Source organism: Miscanthus floridulus, chromosome 1, assembly GCF_019320115.1.
Source record: "Miscanthus floridulus cultivar M001 chromosome 1, ASM1932011v1, whole genome shotgun sequence".
Classification (NCBI taxonomy): Eukaryota; Viridiplantae; Streptophyta; class Magnoliopsida; order Poales; family Poaceae; genus Miscanthus; species Miscanthus floridulus.
This window is the reverse complement of record NC_089580.1, coordinates 195,897,576-195,921,656: the sequence shown is the minus strand read 5'-3', so window position 1 is coordinate 195,921,656 and position 24,081 is coordinate 195,897,576. Positions and strand designations below refer to the sequence as shown.

Below are 24,081 nucleotides of genomic sequence, written 5' to 3'. Positions count from 1 at the left end.
TTAGAATCACACTCACTCGCAATCGGATCCCACTCTTGCAAGCACAAGTGAGTTAGAGGGCATCCATGCACAGCTACATAAGCCACCAAGGCTTAAGGGTGCTCAGCAACCGGCCCAAGCCTGTCCACCACTTCACCGTTGCTTCGGTCCATCGGTGCCAAGTCATCACTCAACTTGCCCTTCACACTTGCAACCGGTCCGTCGAGCCAAGTCTTGTCTTGATCTTCTCCACCTTAGTAACATGACTCAATGTCATGTCTCATATTCAATGAGCTCTATCATCACATGTGTGAGCCTTGCAACAAATCCAAGGCATCTTCACCGTCATGGCATGAGTTGCTCACACAAGTACCTATGTACTAATCACATGTGTATCTCACATTAAACACAATTAGTCCATCTAAGGTTGTCACTCAATTACCAAAACCAAACAAAGACATTTCTATGGCTCTCACCTTGACGGCCGGAATCGATAGGCCCCGGCCTCTCCCTATGTTGCAAACGTATGTTTCAATTCTTTTATATGTTTCAGAGGTATGTTGCAAGTGTTTTATTTGGATGTTACAAAAGTAGATCGGAATATTGCATATGTTGCAATGGCTATACATGTATGTTGTAAGCGTTCGTTTCAAATGTTTCATCTATTTTTTCATACGTATGATGCGCCATGTTTTTATTTGGATGTTGCATATGTTTCACACATATATTATAAGTGTTTTTATCTAGACGTTGCGTATGTTTTGCAATGGCTTTTCAAGTGCTTTTGCATGTGTTTCAGATGCATGTTTCAAGTGTTTCATCAGTCTTCAAACGCATGTTGCAAAAATTTCATCTGTATATTTCAAAAGTAGATCGCGTGCTGTACATGTTGCAATATGACTCACCTTCCAGCTATAGCTGCTGGGGCGTCGTGCATGCGTGTGGGAAGCGGAGGGAGGAGCGCTGTGCGGCTGCGGGCGCGGGAAGCAGATGGAGAAGCACGGGGAGCGGCGTGGGCGGTACAGCAGCAACGGTGAGCGTATGGACACCAGTACTGTCCCAAAAATACATCAATTATTTAGGTATTAATGGGCTGAGGCGGTGCTGCAGCACGACCAGCACCTCCCCTGTTTCCAAGTGTATATGCATCTATTCTATTTTATACTATAAAAGAGCGAAGGAATTGAGAAATACTTGTTACCCAAAAATTTTTTACCCATCTTACCTGAGAACCATTGGATGACTTAGGTATTTAAATCTAATGGTACTAATTAATCTTACTGTGGGGCCCTTCCTTCCGCAACCGTGGAATCGACGCTTCCATTCCGTGGGTGTTGTTCGGCGCCTCCCTTCCGTGGGTGTTGTCCTCTGGTGCGTTGCTAGCGCCGGCGTCGCCTCTCAACCCACCACCGCCGGCGTCGCCCCTTAACGAGCCAACGCTACCTGCTTCGCTTCCTCTAGCAGGCGACTCTCTCCCTCCGAGGCGGCAGCGGCGGCACGTGGGTCTCTTCCTCCAGGCCAGCGGCACTCGCGCGCCCCACCCCTGCCCTCGCCCCTCGGCTACACATCATCCTTATCTCGGGCGACAGGTGCAAGCATACGCTGCTGCAGGGGACCTGATCTCTTCCGTCTTGCTATCTACTGGTAGGTGTCGGCTTCTCCCCATGCTTCATCCCCTTGCGCTCTCTCAAATCCATTAATTTGATAATGACTAATCTGACTATAATTTCGTGGAAGGAGTTCACTAAGATTGATAACCATAGATATTTTTACATTGGTCCGAGAATTTGAGTAGATTTTGAGTGTTGCAGCAGCAGTAGTGGGATTTAAGCCATTCTGTTTGCTTTGTAGTTAGGCAATACGTTCGTCAGTGTCTCAATTCTGCTTTTACGACCTGCCAGCCAATACATATTCGGACTGGAAAAGGTGAAAATTGCCTCCTTTCCAACTTATATAGGCAGCATAGAAGCTTAGCCTCGTAATTTCTGTGTATGTAGGACATGCTAAAAGAGGGCTATACACTTGCCAAGTTATTTTTTCCCTACCTGCTGATCAGTGATATCCCCAATAATTTCGAGATTTTTGTTTTGTGTTTACTTCTATAACTGATTACACATTTAGCGATTTTGATATATTGTTCGATCAAGCACATATGCTTACTAAATCATAGAATAATTCTAATTGGACTGAATTTTTCAGGGTTCAGGAATCAGGATCATACTGATGAGAAAGTAGCATCAACCCATATTATGCCAGCAGCTTGTTACTCTTTGCTCTCATCCCGGAGTCGCCCTTCTACCTTGAGGCAAGGGCGGCCTCCTCGAGTTCGTGGAGATTGGAGAAGCACCTCCGCGACAACGGCCACATGGTCCTCGTCGTGGCCAAGGGCGCCGGCCAGGACCTCATCGCCAAGAGCATGTGCTTTGCCTACACCCACGACGTGACGACGCCTCTGGCAACAAGGTGCTGCACGACGTCGGGCTCTGGCTCACGGCGCCATGGCTGGGTCCGGAAGTTGTATTTGCTAATTGTGTGCCAATTGTTTTGGCAGGGTGCCATTGAAAGCAAAACGACTGCACATCACTATCAAACTACAATTTACATGTGCTTTGATTCTGGTACAAGGGCTGGGGCTTCTTGGAGGACCCAACAAACTTTGACTCCCTGGTTGTGGTGTTCAACAGGTAAAAAACGCTAGATCCCAAATCAACGTCACACATGTTCCACACGCTAAATGATTGCCGTTAGGCTAGCGCGACTCTTGTGTTTGAGGACACGTCTCTGTGCATCCATCCCCATCAAAGCAGCAGGTGCTGTCTGTCAAACCCTTAAATTGCTTGTGCTGTTGCCCACTTTTTGAACTTAAGGATTTAAGGTGGGATTATGTGATGATCGACTTGTTTCTGGAAATATTTGTGCAGATTGACCAAATTTGGAAGGCTCCAGGGAGTGAAGTGTGCGATTGCAGCAACGAACCTGTACACGTGGTTCAGCTGAAGCAAAGGGCATGCCATTGGGACGAAATTGGCCTCCAAAGGTGACGTGCTGGACTACGTCTAGGCTGACTTGGCCTGATATGGATGTCATCAGCATATCTGGTTTGTGAATTTAACCTGCTTTATTTATTGTGTATCTGATTGTTTGTGTTTGAGATAAGAACATTCAAATTCAGGAACCAGTAAAAAATTCTCACTCTACTTCCTCTGGTCGGAAATATAAACCCATTCAGGCATCTATACGGTCTCTAATATATGTCACTTTGACTAGCAATATCTATAATATACAATGCCTTAAATGGAAAGTAATATAGTTTATAAAAAACCGCCAGGTGCTTCTGCCTTCCCCTGCTCCTTTTACTACTAGATTGTTCAGTTCTTGCTGGGAGTATACGTTTGCATATTGCAATGCAGTAGTCTGGCCAGCTCAATTTCGTTTGTTCCTGCTCAAGTTCATTAGCTGCAAGCCATTATCATGCTTTCATCCCTGTGTTGTGTCCTAAGATCCACCAGTACTCAGTACTCACGAACTCGCCATGCCGACAGGCCAACATCCACGGGCGGAGACGTGGAGCCATGAAGCCATAATTCGTGCTGGTGCTGCTGACCCACCGGAGCCATGAAGGCATCATTCGTGCCGGTGTTGCCAACCCGACGAAGCCATGAAGGCACAATTTTTGCCGGTGCTGCCGACCCATGTATCGGTGTTGCCTGTGTACAAAGACAAACTGACGAACACGCTCTTCCACTTGATCAGGTAAGGGCCATAGCCGTAGCTGCTTCTGTTCCTTCGTATTGCTTATTAGTTGCTCTTACTACATCTATAATATTATTTACTTCATTAGTTTATTTGATCTATTTGTTGGCTAATTTGGAAAGCAATGCATTAGAAAAGAAAGCACAAGTGCAGTATCAAAATAAATTGAGATTTATTATTATCTATTACAATTTGTATTTTTAACATGTTAATTTCGATATAGTTATTTGGCATCTGTGTTTATACACTTCAGTAAATTAAACGGTGGTGCACTAGAGATGGTTACCTTTGTACCTATATTATGAATTTTGCAGCCACCGCGGAACACTAGAAAAGCGGAGGAGCTAATCCCAGGTCCATGTGGCATACCATAATGATGATAGCAAACTTCAACGGTTCGTTATGTTCTTCCAATCCTGTAGTTTTGTTTACATCTATATATATTGTTTAATATAATAATGTAAAAAAATATTGAATCATGTTTTAATTTTAATCAATATAGTGTCTGTTATTAAGGGAAGTAACTAGACTTATATATGTGATAAGATATATATATATATATATATATATATATATATATATATATATATATATATATCAGCTTGGAATTTGGATTTGTCAAAGTCTGGCCATGAATTGGATGTTGTAAGTTTAAGCTCTTTCTAATGGATTTGTAAACTTATATGGTTTATATCTCAGCAGGAATAAGTTGGAGAGCCTTGTGGGCTACACTGCACAAGACTCGGTATTGAAAAACCTAGCTCAGTTCCCTTCAACGAGCAAATGCACATGGATCTGCACACAGAATAGTGGATGATGTAGATGAAAATGATAGAAGTGAATTTGGAGTTGCTTTTTTTAGAGAACACAACACGGCAATCTTGAGATTACAGTATACTGTTCTATTGCCTGTATACTGACACTACTGGAGGCGCCCTCTTTGCCGAGGGCCCAGGGCACTCGGCAAAGGCCCAAAAGCCCTCGGCAAATGCTTTGCCGAGTGCCGCCATCGGCAAAGAGCCCTCGAAAAAAAATTTAACGGCAAAGAGGCTCTTTGCTAAGGGTCATTTGTCGGGCACTCGGCAAAGCCTTTTCCGAGTGCCAATGGCGGCACTCGGCAAAGAAAAGCAGCCGTCAACGGCGCTGCTCCGTTGACGGCGCCTTTGCCGAGTGCCTACAGTTAGGGCACTTGGCAAAGACATTTTTTTTTTCAAAAACTCTTTGCCGAGTGCCGCGGCGGCAAGGCACTCGGCAAAGACGGCAAAGCCATTTTTTAATTTTTTTTAAAAAGCTCTTTGCCGAGTGCCTCCCCAGCTTGGCACTCGGCAAAGATTTTTTTGCTTTTTTTAAAAAAAATCTTTGCCGAGTGCAATGTCCTGGCACTCGGCAAAGTTTCCCAGCTTTGCCGAGTACCATGACCATTGCACTCGGCAAATCAACCGAAATTGTAATTTTTTTTGTTTTTTGCATTCCACTGACGCAAACAGTTCAAATATATATCACAAACATCACAATAATCACATATATATCACAACGAAACCATTTTCACACATTATATCACAACCACAACTCAAATAACAACATATCGCAACCACAAGTCAAATATCACAACCACAAGTCACAAATTCACAACCACAGTCCATCAAGTCTAAGCACAAGTCACAACCATAAGTGAAGCTCAAGTCCAAGCACATGACGAAGCACAACTCCTCAAAAAGGCGGCCTATGACACGATGGTGAAGTAAAGGCTCCATCATTCGGTGACGCATAAGCGGGGTTATTCGAACCCACCGACGGAAGCTGCAAAAAGGATAAGAGGTTGCATGTGTGAGATTCATCTAGTAAGTTTCTATGTGAAGCATTGGTGTATGTCATAGCTAATGCAAGCATCTAGTAAGTTTCTATGTCAAGCAGCTAGTAAATTGAGAATGTCAAGCATGGTTGTATGTCATAGCTAGTGCAAGCATGTAGTAAGTTTCTATGTCAAGCATCTAGTAAGTTTCTATGTCAAGCATCTAGTAAGTTTGTATGTCAACCATGGTTGTATGTCAAGGAAGCATCTAGTAAGAGTGAACTTTCATACTTACAGGAGTGGCTGTAGGAGTAGGCGGTGGAGGAGCTGCCAACGGCAAAGGTACACCCCCTTGTTGGACACTCCGCATGAAGGCCTCCATTTCTTGCATCCTCCTCTCTTGGGCCACGAACGCTTCCCTCTAGGCCTGCAGCTGCACGCTCTGAGCCTCGACCACAAACTTCTGGGCCTGCAGCTCGGCCTGCAATACAAACTTCAATGTTTCAGTAATGCAAATGTAACTTAGGTGTGAAAAGATGAACGTACGATGAGTAAAACAGGACGTACCTCGAGAGCGTCGACCCGCTGTAGTGACGGAGTAGGCCGTGGGCGTATGGGCTGGCTAGAGCTCATGCTCCGTGCTCGAAGCACGTCGAGAGAGGGAACAATGGTGGAGTCGATGGCACCGTCTGCAATCCACAGTCGCCCATGCTTCTTGCCTCCTCCTAGCCTCATGATGGTCTCTGCATCAATGGGCTCAGTGCGCACATCGTAATCTTCCCCATGGACCTCCCTCACCTTTGAGGTGTACTCTTGGACCTTAGTGTGCACGGTCGGGTTAGAGTACACCTCGCGCGGGGCAGACGGGTCGAAGGAGACAGAGGAAGATGCCCTGCCCATGTGGGACATAGCCCACGCAGAGAACTTCGAGACCTCCACGCCCGGGTGTGCAGCCTCCTGCGAGTAAGACGGCAAGATGGTGAGAAATAAGGCAAAACTTAGCATCAAATAAGATAAAAGAAATCACTTACATATGCTTGTTTGTAGCAGGGGAGGCTGCGGCTGCCTTGATGGTGAGTAGCACCTTGCCTCAGCAGACGCTGGTCCTGCTGCCTCGCGTGGTTCTCAGCGAAGTCGTTGGACAACCACCTGTCCACGATCATCTCCTAGCACACGGAGTGGGATCGGCACCACCAGGGAATCACCTACAAGTCATCGATTATTTGACATAGAAAAAGATAAAATTAAACCGTCTTAATCTCAAAACGAATCATTATTAATGTTTTTCGTCTACCTCAAGGTACTGGGCCCGGGACAGCTCCACCTGTCTTGCATCAGGCTTGCTGATGGACTGCTTCAACACCATGGCATAGTAGTCTCTATGGGCCTGCACGCGCGCCTCATGGTGCATGTCGGTGACGTACTTCCTACAGGCGGCGGCAGCCGCCTGATCCGCCCGAGCCTCAAGTCCTTCTTCCGGCTTGAAATACCTCTGCATACAAAACCGATGTATCCATTCATTATTTCAATAAAAGACTTGCCCAATGAAAATGTTGTGCGAGAGAGACTTACCCAAAACTTCGCCAGTACCCGCTCCTGCTTGTTGCGGTACCTGTCGTCAGGGGCCAACTGGTACCTGTCCCACGTGTAGGCCAGCTCCCGCATGTCCTTGGACACGTTCATAAGGCCGAGGTACCATTTCCTGCACAAAACACCAAGGATGCTCACGGGGGAGCGTGCAGGAGTACCCGACAAAACCAACCAGTCCCTGCACAAGTGATTAAGAAAATTTATCAGTTCCTCTTTTGATTTTCAACATTATCATATGAAGTAGTTGTGATAACATCTATAGTTACTTACCTCTTTGCCATAGGGCGAATCAGTGCCCGGTTGCGAGGAAGCGGAGGCTGAGGGAGGCTCGTGGGACCTCGCTGGTAGACAGTCGGGGTAGCAGAACTATCACCCTCGGTGGCCTCATCCTTGGCCGCCTCATCCTCGGTTTGTCGGACGTCCTCGTCCTCGACCTCGTCCTCGGGCATGGCCGTCACGTGCTCCTCCTCCATCACCTCGTCTGAAGGTGGCGGGGAAGGAGTCCGCTGCCTCCTGCTGACCCTGGTCCTCCTCCTCTGACCTCCTGTGGACGCTACCCCTAACCCTGACCCCTCGTCTGAAATGGGAGGGCGTGGTCTCCCGTAAAGGGAGGCCATCTCACATCGTGGACGGCTGCTCGCCATCACCTGCAATCACAAAGAATGAACAAGACTTATTAGTATATATATTAGAAATAGATTCAAAATAAATAAAGAAAACACAAACTAAAACAAACATAGTATTACATGTATTAGGAATAATCTTCATGATTAGGATCATAGGTGTCGTCATCACTGTCAAAATTGTCCAAATGGGCAACACTATCTGACGTTTCTATGTTGTCTTCGTCATCATTGCCTAGCCTTAATCGGTCAAGCATTTCTATGTCCTTGGCATTTTGCACCACATCTCCATCAACCTCGTCATCCTCCATTTCGTTGTCTACTTCCATTTCGATCGCTTCGGGTAAGACTATCTCAAACGTGCCTAGTAGCCCATCTTCTTGATAGAACTGTCCATCATATGTGTTTGCGTTGAAGTTGTAATCGTCATCGTTTGGGGCAGGTAGTTTACCGTGTGGAGACACCTGGTGCACAATAGCCCAACCCTTAAGATCTGCTTTGTCTTGGTTGGCATATCATGTATAGTACACCTGCACGGCCTGTTGAGCCACAATGTAGACATCTTTTCCTGGATAGATGGAATCTTCTCGAATCTCGACTAGCCCAAGATGAGGGGTCCATCTCGTTTCTCGAGGATTAAACCAGTGGCATTTGAACACGACAGGTTTATGTTTGTGACCATGAAATGAGAGTTCATAGATTTCCTCAACTCTACCATGATAGTCGAGGCCATCAGTGTCGGGCGTACAAACTCCGCTATTTGTGGTTTTCTGTCTAGGCCGAGTCGACTCATATCTTGTTGTGTGGAAGCGATATCCGTTTACGTCATAACCGGTAAATGACTACACCCTAACATCATAGCCGCCTACAACCTATCTCAACTCCTCACTCATGGATGAGTCAGTCTGGGCCTACAAGCTCAAGCATGATAGGTCGTTATATTAATCAAACGAACGAGAAACTTGGAATATGGAACGTGGGAGCTAAATTGGACATTACCTTTTGTTTGAACCAAGAAATGAAATCAGGCCTCCCCGCACCTGCACCCCGAGAAAGAAGGGTGTCATGTTCCAGCGAGGTAGGATCCCTTGATTGATGCCAGGACTCACGAACAAATTCCCTATCCGAACGAGAATCAGTGGGGTTGCATGAAGAATATTCAGGGCGTATTGAAACAAGTTTGTTGAGAACTTACTCGATGAATGGCTGCACCTCGGGAAGGTTGGTCAACACATATAGCATGACACTTCACCACTCTTCATTTCCCAATATCTTACTGGTCGATCCACTTGCGCTGCCGAGTTGGCCTTGGAACAGGCTGTGGGTCCATTCATTTTCGCCAACATTGTAACGAGGGAGTGGATTATGATTGCTAGAAAGTTTCGGCTTGTAGTATAGTGTTGTGAAGTTTGCCACCTCCTCCCTTAGACTTGCCTCTACAATGGAAGCCTCAATTCTGGCTTTATTTGTATATTTCTTACGAAGAGTCTTTATACATCTCTCGATTGGATAGCACCACCAGGCTTGCATGGCCCCCCCAAATGTGCCTTGGACAGGAGGTGCACAATCATATGCTGCATGGGCAAGAAGAAGCCGGGTGGAAAGATCTTCTCCAGCTTATAGAGCAACACAGGTGCCGCTTTTCCAAGTCCTGAGCGATGGTCCGAGATATCTCCTTAGCACAAAGCTGATGGAAGAAAAAGCTCAACTCTGCCAGCACTTGCTAGACATGGTCAGGGACATAGCCTCGGACCATCGCCGAAAGAAGCTGCTCAATCCATATGTGGTAATCATGACTCTTCATCCCGTTGACTCGTAAAGTGCCTAAGTTCACTCCCTTGCTCAGATTAGCTGCATATCCATCTGGGAACATTAACATCTTGATCCATTTTAGTACTTCCCTCCTTTGATCAGGTTCCAAGATGAAATCGACCTTAGGTCTTTTCCATTGTTTGTTTCGACCACTAGGAGGTCGCATCTCTTGCTTCGGTCTATCACACAATGTCGCTAGGTCCACTCTAGCCTTAACGTTGTCCTTAGACTTGTCAGTGTTCATGAGAGTTCCCCAAAGTACCTCAGCGATATTCTTTTCGGTGTGCATTACATCAATGTTATGTGGCAGAAAAAGGTCATCGAAATAGGGGAGCCTTGTCAAGCCGGACTTATGAGTCCACATATGTTCCTCACCATATCCCACAAAACCACCTCCTTCATTGGGCACGAGAGCATCTATCTGAGCACGCACCTTAGCACCACTCTTCATACACGGTTTAGGGTCTATCACTGCAACACCTTTCGTAAAGTTCTTGATGTCTTGTCTGAATGGATGGTTAGAAGGGAGGAATTGATGATGCCTGTCGAATGACGAATACTTGCCACCCTTCTTCAACCAAATGAACCTCACAGCTTCCTTGCATATTGGGCATGGGAACTTCCCATGGACATACGAGGCGGCGAATAACCCATATGCCAGGAAGTCATGCAGGGAGTAGTGGTACCAAACATGCATCTTGAAGGATGATTTTGTAGCTCAGTCGTATGTCCATACCCCCTTCTCCCAAGCGTCGATCAATTCATCAATCATAGGCTCCATGTACACACCCATATTACTCCCTGGGTGTCTAGGAATTATCAATGACAAGAAGATGTTATGCCGTTGAAAGGAGATGCCGGGGGGGAGATTCAGGGGGATAACAAACACGGGCCAACATGTGTATGGGGTAGACAACTGTCCATAAGGATTGAACCCATCTGTTGCCAGCGCGACACGTACATTACGAGCCTTAGCTGCTTTGTCAGGATGTTTGTCATTAAAGTACGTCCATGCTTCGGCATCGGACGGATGCACCATCGTCCATGGCTTGTACCGTACACCTTCTTTATGCCATGTCATCTGTTTCATGGATTCCTCGATCATGAAAAGCTATTGGATCCTCGGCACAAACGGAAGGTGCCGTAGGACTTTCGTGGGGATCGTAAGCTGCCTCTTCTAGCCATCTCCAGAGTCTACCTCTAGGTACCTTGAGGATTTACACTTCGGACAGTACTTTGCATCCTTGTGATCTTTCCTAAATAAGACGCACCCCTTCGGACAAACATGTATCTTGTCATATGGCATCTTAAGCATACGAAGTAGTTTCTGTGACTCGTGCAAGTTCTTTGGCAGAATGTGCTTCTCCGGTAGCATGCTGCCAAACACGGCCAACATCTTATCAAAGCCTTTGTGACTCAGATTTAACTTGGCCTTCAACCCCATAACACGTCCAATGGCATCCAGCTGAGAAACCGTTGTACTCTCATGAAGGGGTTTCCGTGCCGAGTCCAACATTTCGTAGAAGGCCTTAGCGGCTTCCTCCATCTCCTCCTTCTCACGTCCTTCTGCGAAGTGAGCTTGCTAAGTGTCATCTAGCATGTCTGCTACTCCGGCATCATCATCAAAAGCCTCGAGGCGTGGTCTCACCACCTCCGCTCTTATATGATCTGCTTCACCATGGTGGATCCACTGGTGGTAGCCAGCCGTATAACCATTGTACACAAGATGTTTACCCATGGTCACCTTGTCTACCCTTCTGTTGTTGTCACATTTGCTACAGGGACACCAAAGTTTAGAATGTCCTTTAGCTACACCCGAGCTCCATGCATGTTCCAAGAAAGCATCTGTCCCATTCACCCACTCAATGTCAAAGTCACTCCTGCTTCTCCGGCCTGTGTACATCCACTGACGGTCTTCCATCCTTCCACATATACAACACATAGTAATGTAACCATCAATTACATCTATGCGGTGTTCCTACTCTCTAATAGATGAGGATAGGTCCTAATCCCACCCGTGGATGCGTAGATGAGGTTAGTTTCTATGCTCCGCTCCCTATCCGAGACAGAATTTCGGCAGCACCTCCCCGCCGTTCTCCCGATACACGTCCTACAAGGGAGAGTGTGTATCCAGAGAACAACAAGGAGGTGATGCCAAAAGTCTGCCTCGGACTAGAGCGGACCATGGAAACTAACCTCATCTACGCATCCGCGGGCTGTCCAAAAAATGTGGACAATCCAAAACAGATACGGTCGCAGATATGCAAAGATCCGCATACCTCCGATCGTATCTGTTTCGGACGAGAGACGCCTAACTAGGTTACGTGACCTACGACCATGATATGGATAGAGGGGTTATACCTAAGGTGCCGGTGAGGTCAGGCTAGTGGGGCGGTGTCGAGTCGGTGCAGTGGCGAGGCGACGTGGTGCAGGCAGACCCGCAACACCCACGAAGACGATTGGGGTCCTCTGGTCCCCTCCGATGGATCCTCTGCAATATAAAAAGACAACATGTTAGTATTTGTTAAAAAATTCGGTAGCACCTCCCCTGCATAGTGAGGTTTCCATAACCTGCAAAAAAGAATGGCACAAAGGCCGACATTCACAACGGCACGAAGGCCAACAACGACAACGGCACGAAGGCCCTCATATCGACATACAGCACGAAGGCCCACACAACCACATACGGCACGAAGGCCAATTACGAGAGTTTTACCTAGTGTTGCGGTGGAGTCGGGCGTCGCGGTGCGAGGTTCAGTTTCTTCTCCGGCGAGGTTGAGGGTGCCGGAGTACTCCTCTCCCCCTTCCCTTCTCTCTTCTCCGCTTCTCCTCCTCCTCCTCCTCTCCTTCCTCTTCTTCTCCTTCTCCTCTCCTTTTCCTCTTCTTCTCCTTCTCTTCCCCTTCCTCCTTCTCCTCTTTTCCTTCTCTTCTTCCTCCTAATTCACCTCTACCTCCTCCCCTCCAACACCAGCCGGCGACCAGGCCGAGCTAAGGACTAGCCTCGGGGTGGTGGTGGGGACGGGGTGGCCGGGCGTATGGGGCCATCGGTGGGGGCCGGCGCGGGGGCAGGAGGGCCGGCACAGGGGAGGAGGGCCGGCCGGGCGCGGGGTGGCCGCCGGTGGAGCCGGGGTGGCCGGGCGCAGGGGGCCGTCGGTGGTGGCCGGCGTGAGGGGAGGAGGGGCGGCCGGGCGTGGGGCGGCCACCGGTGGAGCCAAGGCGGCCAGGCGCAGCTACAGGGGGCCGCCGACGGTGGTGGCTGGGTGGAAGAGGGGGGGCCGGCGTGGGGCGCGGGGCGGCCGCCGGTGGGAGCTGAGGTCGGGGGAGGGGCGGCCAGGCGCGGGGCGGCGCGGAGGCGACCGCCGGTGGAGCCGGGGCGGCCGGGCGAAGGGGGGAGGAGGGCCGGCCGGGCGCGGGGCAGCCGGGCGCAGCAACAGGGGGCCGCCGGCGGTGGTGGCTGTGGTGGAAGAGGGGGGCCAGCGTGGGGCGCGGGGCGGCCGCCGGTGGGAGCTGAGGTCGGGGGAGGGGCGGCCAGGCGCAGGGCGACGCGGAGGCGGGGCGGCGGGGCAGCCAGCGGCGTGGCGGGCGGGCGGCGAGGTGAGTGGCGGCGGGGGTGCGGAACCGAGCGCGGGCGCGGGCCGGAGGGAAAAAGAGGGATTTTGGGCCGACCTGGGTTTTTTTAGGTTTTGGGCCTTTGCCGAAGGCCCAGATCCAGGGCCCTCGGCAAAGATGTTTTTATTTTTTTAAAAAAAATTCTTTGCCGAGTGCCCCTGGCCCAGCACTCGGCAAAGACAGTCTTTGCCGAGTGCCAAGCTGGCACTCGGCAAATTTTCAATTTTTTTTTGTTTTTTGACCCCAAATTTTTTGTTGGGCCCGCCTACATTGTTTACAGCTTCATGTTCAAATTTGGTGCTTTTTATTGTTTTTTGTTATATTTGGTTGATTAATTTGATTATGTTGAATTTTTATATATAATTCAAATTTGAATTGCAAGTATATGGAATATTGTAATCTAGTGCTTCGAAAAATGTTATTCATGGTATTTGGTGTATGTTGAGTCTCTATCCACGAACTCGCATCAAATTTCGCGCATCTTCTTCACGTAACATGACGAGCCACTTGCCGGAAAAGTGTTTTAAAATTATATAAAGTCCATACGAAGTCCGAAAATCACGAAACATGTCGAGGTGTCATGTTATCGCATGTGTAGGCTGTGGTAAAAAATTGAGAATGTTTCGCAACTTGCTCGAAACATTCTCAATTTTTTACCACAGCCTACACATGTGATAACATGACACCTCGACATGTTTCGTGATTTTCGGACTTCGTATGGACTTTATATAATTTTAAAACACTTTTCCGGCAAGTGGCTCGTCATGTTACGTGAAGAAGATGTGCGAAATTTGATGCGAGTTCGTGGATAGAGACTCAACATACACCAAATACCATGAATAACATTTTTCGAAGCACTAGATTACAATATTCCATGCACTTGCAATTCAAATTTGAATTATATATAAAAATTCAACACAATCAAATTAATCAACCAAATATAACAAAAAAAAACTATAAAAGCACCAAATTTGAACATGAAGTTGTAAACAATGTAGGCGGGCCCAACAAAAAATTTGGGGTAAAAAAAACAAAAAAAAATTGAAAATTTACTGAGTGCCAGCTTGGCACTCGGCAAAGACTGTCTTTGCCGAGTGCTGGGCCAGGGGCACTCGACAAAGAATTTTTTTTAAGAAAAATGTCAAAAACGGTTAAAAAGTCTTTGCCGAGGGCCTAACGGTGATGCCCTCGGCAAAGATTCACGGCAGGGGATGGACGTCGTGTCAGGCGCTGTTGCCGAGGGCCGGACCTTAGCCCTCGGCAAAGAATTATTGTTGCCGTGTGCTTGTCTTTGCCGAGTGCCCGAGCATTTTCCCTCGGCAAATGCTCAGGCCCTCGGCAAAGATGCTCTGTCCGGTAGTGTGATCGATTTTCTGTTTAAATGCAGTCCATTATAGTTGTTTGATTTGAATAATCCATTGACTGTGTAATTATGGCAACATGTCACCTTGGCTGAAGTTGTCTTCCTGCAATTTTCCTTTTTGCTAACAGGACAACCAGTCTAATTCTGCTTATAGATTTAGACATCAGCAGTAAGAAATTACATTGTGTACTTATGCCATGCTTTTCTATCAATTATTTTTGATACACTTGTTTCCGTTGAGATTCCGCATAATTTTATAACAAAATATTTGTGGTATATACGAACTCTTTTATGTCGACACGTTCGTGTCGTACCTACATTTTCACTAGTTATATTAACGGCTCCTCAAAAGGGCCATGTGGGCAACGAATTACGTTCCTTAATTAAGGACATAACATGTCTACATGATTATTGCTCTACATATAGGAATGTCTTGCATGATAATTAGCTACAAATTAGGTCCAAAATACAGATTAAGGATACAAAGTTGTAAAAATGACATCTAGTGATTATAATCAGGAAAAGTTCAAGTTATACAAGCACGCTAGAGCGACGTAAAGTTATGAATATAGATAGTTTATTATTTATAGCTGATCTAATTTTATTTTTTCATGGATATATCTCCTTTCCTTGCATGTCTGCTTCTTAATCTCTCTTTCCTTACATGAATATCCATAAATATCTCTGATTATTTCAATCTTTTGACGAACTCTACTTGCTTCTACCTTTAACTCTCGATTAGTTTCCTTGCCTTCGCTGCTAACCTTAGAGCATCTCCAGCAACTCCCCAGTATAACTCCTCCAATAACATGATAATGGGGATAATCCAATACCACTTTTTAACTTATTGGGGGGAGATACAGCAGTAGATACCCGATAATTATCGCCAATAGAGATGGGCCCACTTGTCAGCGAAAGAGGTTATATTTTTCTTTCGTTTGTTGTTTTCCCCACGCGGACATCGCTCTCCTCGCCGCTTGCTTCTCTCGCAGTCGCCTATCACCGCTCTCTCGCCTGCCCCAGCCGCCGCTTCCTCTCCCTCGCCGGCCACCGCTTTCTCTCCCCGAGTACTCCATTGTCGTGGGGCCCACCTCGGATTCCTCCTCCCTAGATCCCGATCTGCCATAACCAATTCGAGCTCTCTCTGCAGACTGCTCGTGGTGAACGCCGGCTCAAGCTTGAGGAAGCACGCCTCCACCGAGTGTGGGCTCCCCCGTGGACGCTAGCGTCAGATCTAGCAGCACTCGCATGGTGGCCCTCTCCACCGCCACGCCTCACGCCTCCTTGACGCCTCTCCAACGCAGTGGCCCTCCTCGCCGAACCCATCCGCGTCCGTCGCCGCACCAGGAGAAGCCTCGTCAGAACATAAATGTCCGCGGGAAAAAGAAATTCAGTAGTTGGGATGTGGTCGGAGTTCAGCTTACCGATTGAGACATGAATATCAAAGGGGACCAATAGAAACGAAAATCAATTGAAATTTCGCTCAAAATTTTCAAATCTTCATTAATTTCTGACTGAAATTTTGAAAAACCTGAACAAAATGGAACTAGAATTTATGACATGTGAATTTATCGGAGGTCACTGATAGAAACGAAAATCGCCGGTTTCGATGAAAACCGGCCAAATTTTGAACGTTGTATGCATGTGAGTTTTCGGGGGAGCTATATGTCCCCCTCGATGAGAGGGGGGGAGTTGGGATGTTTTTTTTGGTGGCCACCGGTAGCTAGGATGAAAAAGGGGATCTGCTGGGGTAACGATTTTGAGCCAACTCCTCCAATAGTAGGTTTTTGGGATATTGGGATCTGCTAAAGATGCTCTTAGCAACAAGCCAGCGAATAAGCATGCAAGGCATGATTAATACTCAGTTCATTACGAGATACCGCAAGCAATATACTTAGTATCATAACAGTCTGGATTTGATCTCTTAAACATTAAACAATGAATACCTAACGAAAGCAAATCATTCCATCTGACTATTGTGCTTCTGATCGAACTCGTCGTCTTCATTCATGTCCTCTTAGAAAGGACAGAACACGGAGCGACGAACCAAACTAGAACTAGTAGCATTTGCTAAGCGCTTGAGTGGCACAGGAAGGCGTTTTCTCTGAAACACGCCGAGACGAGGGACAGCCGACGGCAACCTTGCTTCGAGGTGAGAACGAGGAGGGAGAGGGATGGCGGCGGCCTTGCTTCTTCCATACTCCGGCGCATACTGCGCACGCGACATCTCCGACAGCTTCTCCATCTTTCGCATGGCCGGAGTCACGAACATTGCCGATCCCGCACATCCAAACTGAAGCCCTGACGACAAAGGACGCGCGAGCCGCACCGACAAGCCGCGCTGCTGGGCGTGCGAGCTCATGCCGGCGAGGAAGCACGCGCGGCCCGTCAGCTGGTACTCCCGTTCGTCCGACATGCGCAGGCTTAGCTCGTGCAGCTCGGCCGCCAGCGCCTCGCACGTCGCGTCGCCGGACAGTGCCAGCGCTGACCGGGCCATCGACTCCCGGCTGGCGTCGAGGATCCGCACGGCCACGGCGTAGGAGCCGCGCTCGGCCGCATCCCGCGCCAGAGCCATGTCCTCCGCTGCCGCCACGCGGAGGAGCCCCCGCTCGACCTCCATGCACCGCGCCACGTCCGTCGGAGTCACCACGAGGGGCCTCTGGACCACGGCGTACCCGTCTGTGGGGGCCACGCCCACGGTCTGCGTGCTCGGCAAAGTGGGCGCGAACCTATCGGCTGTCCAGAAGCCGATAAGCTTCGGAATGGACTGGCTCGTACGGCAAAGTGGGCCGTATTTTGCCGATGGGACTATCAGCCACTGAACGACCGATTTTTTGTGAAAAACACAGACAATTTTTTATCCGAAAATCGTTTGGGAAGGTTAGGATTCGTGGCAATAAGATTATTACTATGTTTGAGATGCTCTAATAAGTATGTTATATTTCACTTTTACTAATCCTCAGGTGCGTGAAAATTTAAGTTACACTAGGCGACGTGCTGGCCATGTGGCACAGCCACATTGTATTTGTCCTCTTGCGATTTGTTTATAATTTATTAATTGTCTTTGTGTCATAATATATTATTTTTTCCCTTATCTAACTATAAAAAAGTTATAAATTTTTAATTGTCTGTATGCCAATATATAGTAGATTTTGTCAAGGTCGTGGTTTTATCTATCAGGTTTTTTATTCTAGGATCCAAAAATAACAGATTATGTCTACAGAAATTGTAATTACGAACTAAAGCTGTAATTTTAACATGAAAAATATGTAATATCTGTCGCCTAAAAAAGCTAAAATTCATGCACCTCAATTTTAGCAACTCCCATATTATTTTGAAGTTGTCTATAGCCTGACCTAGCACCCGATTTTTGGACCGCCCGATGAACCTCATCTAATGACCTAGCATCACCTCTCTCTAACCTACTTTTCTTCTTCCTTTCACATTGTTTCCTCCGATCCGCGTGCTTACCCCTCTGCTCATCTTCCAGGTTCCCCACCGCCAAATCTATCACCGCCATCCACTCGAACGATAACCTAGCTCCGCCGTGCTATCACCGTAACGCCCCACCCTATCACACCACAAAAAAACTATTTTATAGAATGCACAAATAAATCAATGCTTTTCTAACATTATTTTCCAACTTTTAGTAAAAAGGTACCATTTGCATCCTTAGATATTTTAAAAATCTGAGTAAAAAGAATCTAATGTGTTTTTATTAGATTTCATGTCTGTGTGGTAAAATCTACTACAATCCTGGTACGTTCGCATGGGATTCTAGGATTCTAAGATCTTTCTTATCTGGATTCTTAAAATCTGTAGGTATCGAAACAAGACCTATGTATGAAATTTTAGTCTAGGGAAACATTATCTACTAAATTAATTTACTTGATCATAGGATATAATATTTTTTTGCACTCAAGCGGGTTGCACCTAATGTATTATGAGTGAAAATTTCAATTTCCTTAGTTTTTTGAACTTTTTCTGTTTTTAGTGTAAAATCCAATTTTTGAGGTAAATATAAACCTTTTAAGAGCTCTAAATATTTTATCTATGTATGAGAATTTTATCCAAATCTTAGAAGTTATGAAATATTTTTAGGGATTTAAGATGATTTTAACTTTTTTCTTCAATTGTTGACCATCTCTGTCGTTGTAGGATGCCACCTCATATAGACCTACAATGTTAATAGGCATCGAAACAAGTTTCTTTCCAAGCTCGTGCAAAGCCAGAACTGGCTACATGGAGGTGCTTTCTACTTGTATTCTAGCTATAGATCGGTGCTATAACGTTCGAATTTAACTTCCTGACTGTTCTTCGATTTCTCAAATCGGAAATACTTCGACACGGGCGTATGTTCGGACGCGGCTTCTCACTCTGCCTCGCTCGCCTCTTTTAAGAAAATAATCTCCCCACTCCGTCTCGTCCTCCCCATCTCTCGGTCTTTCTCTTGCATCCACTAGCAGCAGCAGAGCCCAAGCCGACCACGCCACCCCTCCCATAGTTCGGCAGTGCCTTCCCGGTCTCTTCCCCAACCCAGCGTCGTCGGGATGCCTTGCTACCATAGGCTGCCGTCGCTGCCCTTATCGATGGTGGCTGGGCGCACATGCAGGGGCGCCTCAGGTCATCCCCGGCCAAGCCAAGGGGCACCAATGAGCATCGCAGATGCTGGTGGTGCTCGCGCGCCACCGCTCGCCGCCGGCTGTAGGGTCGAGATGACGGACCGGTGGGAGGTAAATAGTCCTTTCTATAAACAATCACGCCGGCTAACCGATACAAGTGCAAAATTAAAATTATCGGTCTATCCAAGACTACACCCATCTAAGTTATCAAGCACCTTGAAAAGATCCTAAATATGCAACTAAGGTGTCAGGCTAGCTAAAGCTCACCTAACCAATTCTAGGAGCAAGGTCGCACAGACATATGCCACCAGTACTTCAAGCATGGGGGAGCTTCTACACAACTAGTAAGCAAAAGCACAAAGCTCCTAAGCTCACTAGCAACGCTCAATAACAAGGCAACTAATGTCAAATTAGAGAGCACAAATTATTTAGCTACACAAACTAAGCAATATGACTATCAAGGTTACTAAAACCAAATTAGCCACGCATGGATGCTACTTCTATGCTACACAAGTGTAACACCCTAAAATTTGCTCCTTTCAAAAAAGATATAAATTGAGTTAATTTTGAATTTTGTGCTCATGAAAACATAAAATAATAATTTTTTTTATTAAATTAAAATTTATCTTAAGGCTTAGCAACATTTTCGTGCATTCATGCTGCCACATATGTTTTACTGTATTGTGTGGATTTGACCAAAGTTCAAATTATTACAAGCTAAGTTTGAAAATTGATTTGAAAATAGAATTCAAAAAAAGAAAATTGGAAAATGAAAATCCTCCCCCTCTCTCAATCTGGCCCGACGGCCTGCTCCATCTCTCCTCTCTATCGGTCCGGCCCACCCCCGCCTCTTTCTCTCAGCTCGACCCGCTTCATTTTTCCCACGCGGCCCACCTGCTCCTCTCCCTCATTTCCTTGAGGCCCAGCTGTCTCCCTCGGCCCACTCCGATGCGTTGGCCCAGCCGAAGCCGATGGCAGCAAGCCGCTTCCCTTTCTTTCCCCTCTCCCTCACCGCTGGCCCCGCTCCTTTCCCTCTCTGCCGGTGGACCCGCCTTGTCAGTCCCTTCCCCTACCTCCATCGCATTGAGCTCGGACTCCACGCCATGTTCATCTTTGCACCGCCATGACTCCTTCTGATGGCGTGCGCCCCACGGCCTCTGTCCCTTAAATACCGAGCATGCACCACCTCTTTCGAACCCTAGAGCCTCCAACTGCCCTCGCTCAAGCCCAGCTGCACGCCGCGCCGTCGAACCCTAGCCCGCCGCCACCGAGCGCATCTCGTTGCTACCGTGCCTCGCCGTTGTCTCGAGCCGCTCTCCGATCTTCGCATGGGGGTAAGAAAGCGGATGGTACCGTGCTATGCGCCCTCTTGCTCTCTGCTAGCTTCGCACCGCCGCCGAGTCAACGCCGACCGCCAAATCGAGCCACTGCGCCCACTCTCGCCGTCTTGGTTTCAATCGATACCCTAGATGGATCCGCCGTGTTCCCCTCTCCCTCTCTGTGCTATTCCCATGTCGTAACATGGTCCCTAGCCTCGTAAGCCTTACGTCGACGAGCTCCTCGCCGTCCGTCATGGCTGACCACCGCGCCGACCGCTCTATTCTAGCCGGTCGATCCCTATCTCCCTCCCTTCTGTTCTACACCGTCCAGATCTGAATCAACGATACAGATCTAATGTTGACCCGAGTCAATACCAGTCAACAGAGTCAGCTTGCCACTTTTGCACAAGGGACCCTCTATTTTCCTTAAATCAACCCGCCATCCTGAGTAGTTCAAAAGAAATTAAAAATATACCCCTGGTTTATCTGTTTTGACTCCTGGACATCTCCAAAAATGATGCCCCATCCACAGGACTGTTTTAATTCAGTTTTTAATTATTTTTAATACGGAATTGATTTCAAAATATTTATAGAATTGCCATTGATCTTATTTTATGCGTAGTTTCTTCGTTTTAACTCCGATTTGATCCGTTCAAGTTGCGTTAGATTCGTAATTGCGTAATCTACATGTTCAAGCTACTGTTAAACATGTTTTCAACTTTTGAAATTTGAGGTTAGATTTATACTATTATTTTATTAAAGGAAATTTTTTTTAATTCATAACTTCTTCGTTATAGCTCCGATTAGAGTGCTTTTGGCGTCTATGTGTTCGTAATAACGTGTAGAACATCTTTAAAACCTTTTTACTTGCTATTTATTATGTTTGGTGTACTGTTCTAATTTAGATCTATTGTTTGCTTGTGTGGTGCTTTATGATCGTGTCCAGTCGGTGAGCTATACATGGTGAATCAAGAAGCAGATCTTTGAAGGCTTGGACTAGAAGATGATCAAGGTTTAAGGCAAGTATAGCATGGGATCTTCCTTGTTGTCATATACACCTTTAATCATTTAATGCATGTTGCATGTGTCTATCTTGATTACCACTAAGGATTTCCTAGTACTGCGTACCTTGTTCCTTGTCATCTATGGGGTATTGCAATGGGTAGTATGATGCTACTGCTCAAACTAAAGTCATGATCTTGTAACTTGACTAATGGTATATGCAATAAACACTAAAAGACGTTTTTAGCAACATGGAACAAGGGGGCTAGAGCATTGGGATGTTTTATGGTGCTCTAGATTCCTCTCCTTAAGGACTTATCTATAAGTGATCATCCGGGACTTACAGTACAACTGTGAGAGCTACATGGCTCTGGCTTTAGCTCAGTATGTGGACCTTTTCTAGCTTGTTGGTGGTTACATTTATTTGCATAAGAATGGCTTGCCAAATCAGGTATAGTATGGCCTCTGTCCCCCTATGTATAGGTTGCGCGTCATTGTGCCATCGAGAAGGGGGCCTCTACATCTGTTTGCCGAGTGAATCTAATGGCCCTAACTTGTTAGACGAACCTTTGAAAGGCTTCATAGTGAACCCTACCACCTTCCTTGGAAGTGGGTCAAGAGATTAGCTACCTCGGGCGAAAGGGTAAATCAAGACTCACAGTGAAAGTGTACAACCTCTGTAGAGTGTAAAACTGGTATATCAGTCGTGCTCATGATCATGAGGGGCCTTAGAATCCTTACGGAATAGATGATGAACACTAATGATTACTATTTATGCTATTCATTATTCATGTTTACCTGATCATGTGTTTATATGGGCTTATGAATAAACTTGTTGCCACCCTATTGGTAAAATCATGACTCATTAAAAGCTAATCATAGTTAAACCAGTGCAGCCTTTTTATTCTTATGAACCCCATGTTATATTTGTTGAGTACGATATGTACTTACGCTTGCTTTACTTTTCAATTATTTGGAAAAATCCTGGATGGGTACCAGATTGCTAGTCTTGAGGAGTTAGGCTTGTGATCAACCAATTCGTTGTCCCTATGGAATTGGAGTCTTCACCTGAAGATCGGAGTTGTCTTTTCGCTATTTGTTGTCTAAGGTTATATCCTTTATACTAAGTACGTTATATATTGACCATTGTCTTTCGATATTACCCTTATTTGTAGCTATATGTGATATTTGACTTCCTGGGCTCACATATGGTGTGTATCTGGTTTTGTTATTAAAACCGAGTGCTACAACAAGCAAGAAGGTAATTAGCAAGCTACTAAAGCTAAACTAGTCATAAGAGCAACTACACAAGCAGAATGTAAATGAAAGTAATACAATCTTATGTTGCGCGGAATGCAAACCACCGAGAATATGATGAAGACAATGTTGACATGATGATTTTCTCCTGAGGTTCACTTGGTTGCCACCAAGCTACGTCCCCATTGTGTCGACCGCTCACTTGGTGGTTCGGCGGCAAATTGGCATCACCCGCTAATTTGAGCTATGTTTATTATGATATATGTTTATTCTCTAATTTTGCATAATAGTTTATTCCTTTTATATTTACTTTTTTTTTGCACTAATGTTCCATCATATTATAGTACTCTTAATGTTTGTTCTAACATATCCATTTGAAATTTGAACTGGGATGGGGGGATCATCATCCACAGTACCTCATTCTTTAGGTGCACTACGACAAGGGCCACCGAGCGAAGCGCCTGTCGGAGCTTTAGGAGGACTTGGTACCTCTTAGACTATGCACGCACTAGCCGCACCGCTGGGAGGAGCGATACCGGCCGTACATATAGTGTGCCGGCTTCCTTGAGATCGTCTGGGTCTTCAACACCGGGCTACCAATCCTCGACCCTACACTTCTCACTGCTGTTGTCGATAGGTATGATTTGATACATGTTTGTGATAGTACAAAGCATTGATTTGTCTCATTGTTTGAATTAAAAAACTTCTTGTATTGAATTAAAAACCAACAGGTGGAGGCTAGAGGCCCACACCTTCCGTGTGGCAAGATGACTATCACGATGCAAGACATGAAGATGATTATGTGTCTACAGTTGGAGGGTTCTTCCAGTGACTGGGATCCTTGATAACGATCACTGGATGGACTTGGTGGAGCAGTTCTATGGTAGAAGACCACCCGAGGATGAGGATGCTAAGAGAGCAAACTAAGAATTTCTACGTTTCAAACTTTTACTATTTTGACACTGGCACATATTCTGTAAATAATTTTGCTATTTACATGGAGGGTGTAGTACATAACTATTATAATGTGTATTGTCTTTGTCTAGTTTAATGTTTGTTTTTGTTCCCTCAGCTCTCATGTAACATCCGGTGTCAGCTCTCATTTAATGTTTGCAAAATATTTCAGGAAAACATCCGGTGTTAGTTTGAGCTAGATAATAGAAAACTTTGGGGCGCCGCTGCACCCAAACGCTCCAGAGCAGGAGATCGAGAGGTATGCTAGGGTGTGGCTGTGGCACTTAGGCACCTTCCTGTTTCCCGACGCATCGGGTAACACCATCAGCTGGGCCTTCCTCAACATACTGAGCCAACCATGGGAGAATATAGGAGCGTATAGCTGGGGCAGCACGGTCCTAGCATG

The 24,081-nt window shown here is 46.4% G+C and overlaps 1 protein-coding gene across 1 annotated transcript; it reads left to right on the top strand.

Annotated features, from left to right (window-relative positions):
• The first annotated feature begins 12,584 nt into the window (after positions 1 to 12,584).
• Positions 12,585 to 14,663, top strand: LOC136469573 (uncharacterized). The gene is made up of 2 exons (XM_066467713.1): positions 12,585 to 13,143; positions 14,650 to 14,663. Exons 1-2 carry the CDS (start codon positions 12,585 to 12,587, stop codon positions 14,661 to 14,663), a joined length of 573 nt encoding a protein of 190 aa, XP_066323810.1.
• The last annotated feature ends 9,418 nt before the right edge of the window (positions 14,664 to 24,081 follow it).

Excerpts from the sequence above, each read along its gene's own strand:
- LOC136469573 (XM_066467713.1), top strand. The coding sequence starts at position 12,585 with ATGGGGCCATCGGTGGGGGCCGGCGCGGGGGCAGGAGGGCCGGCACAG.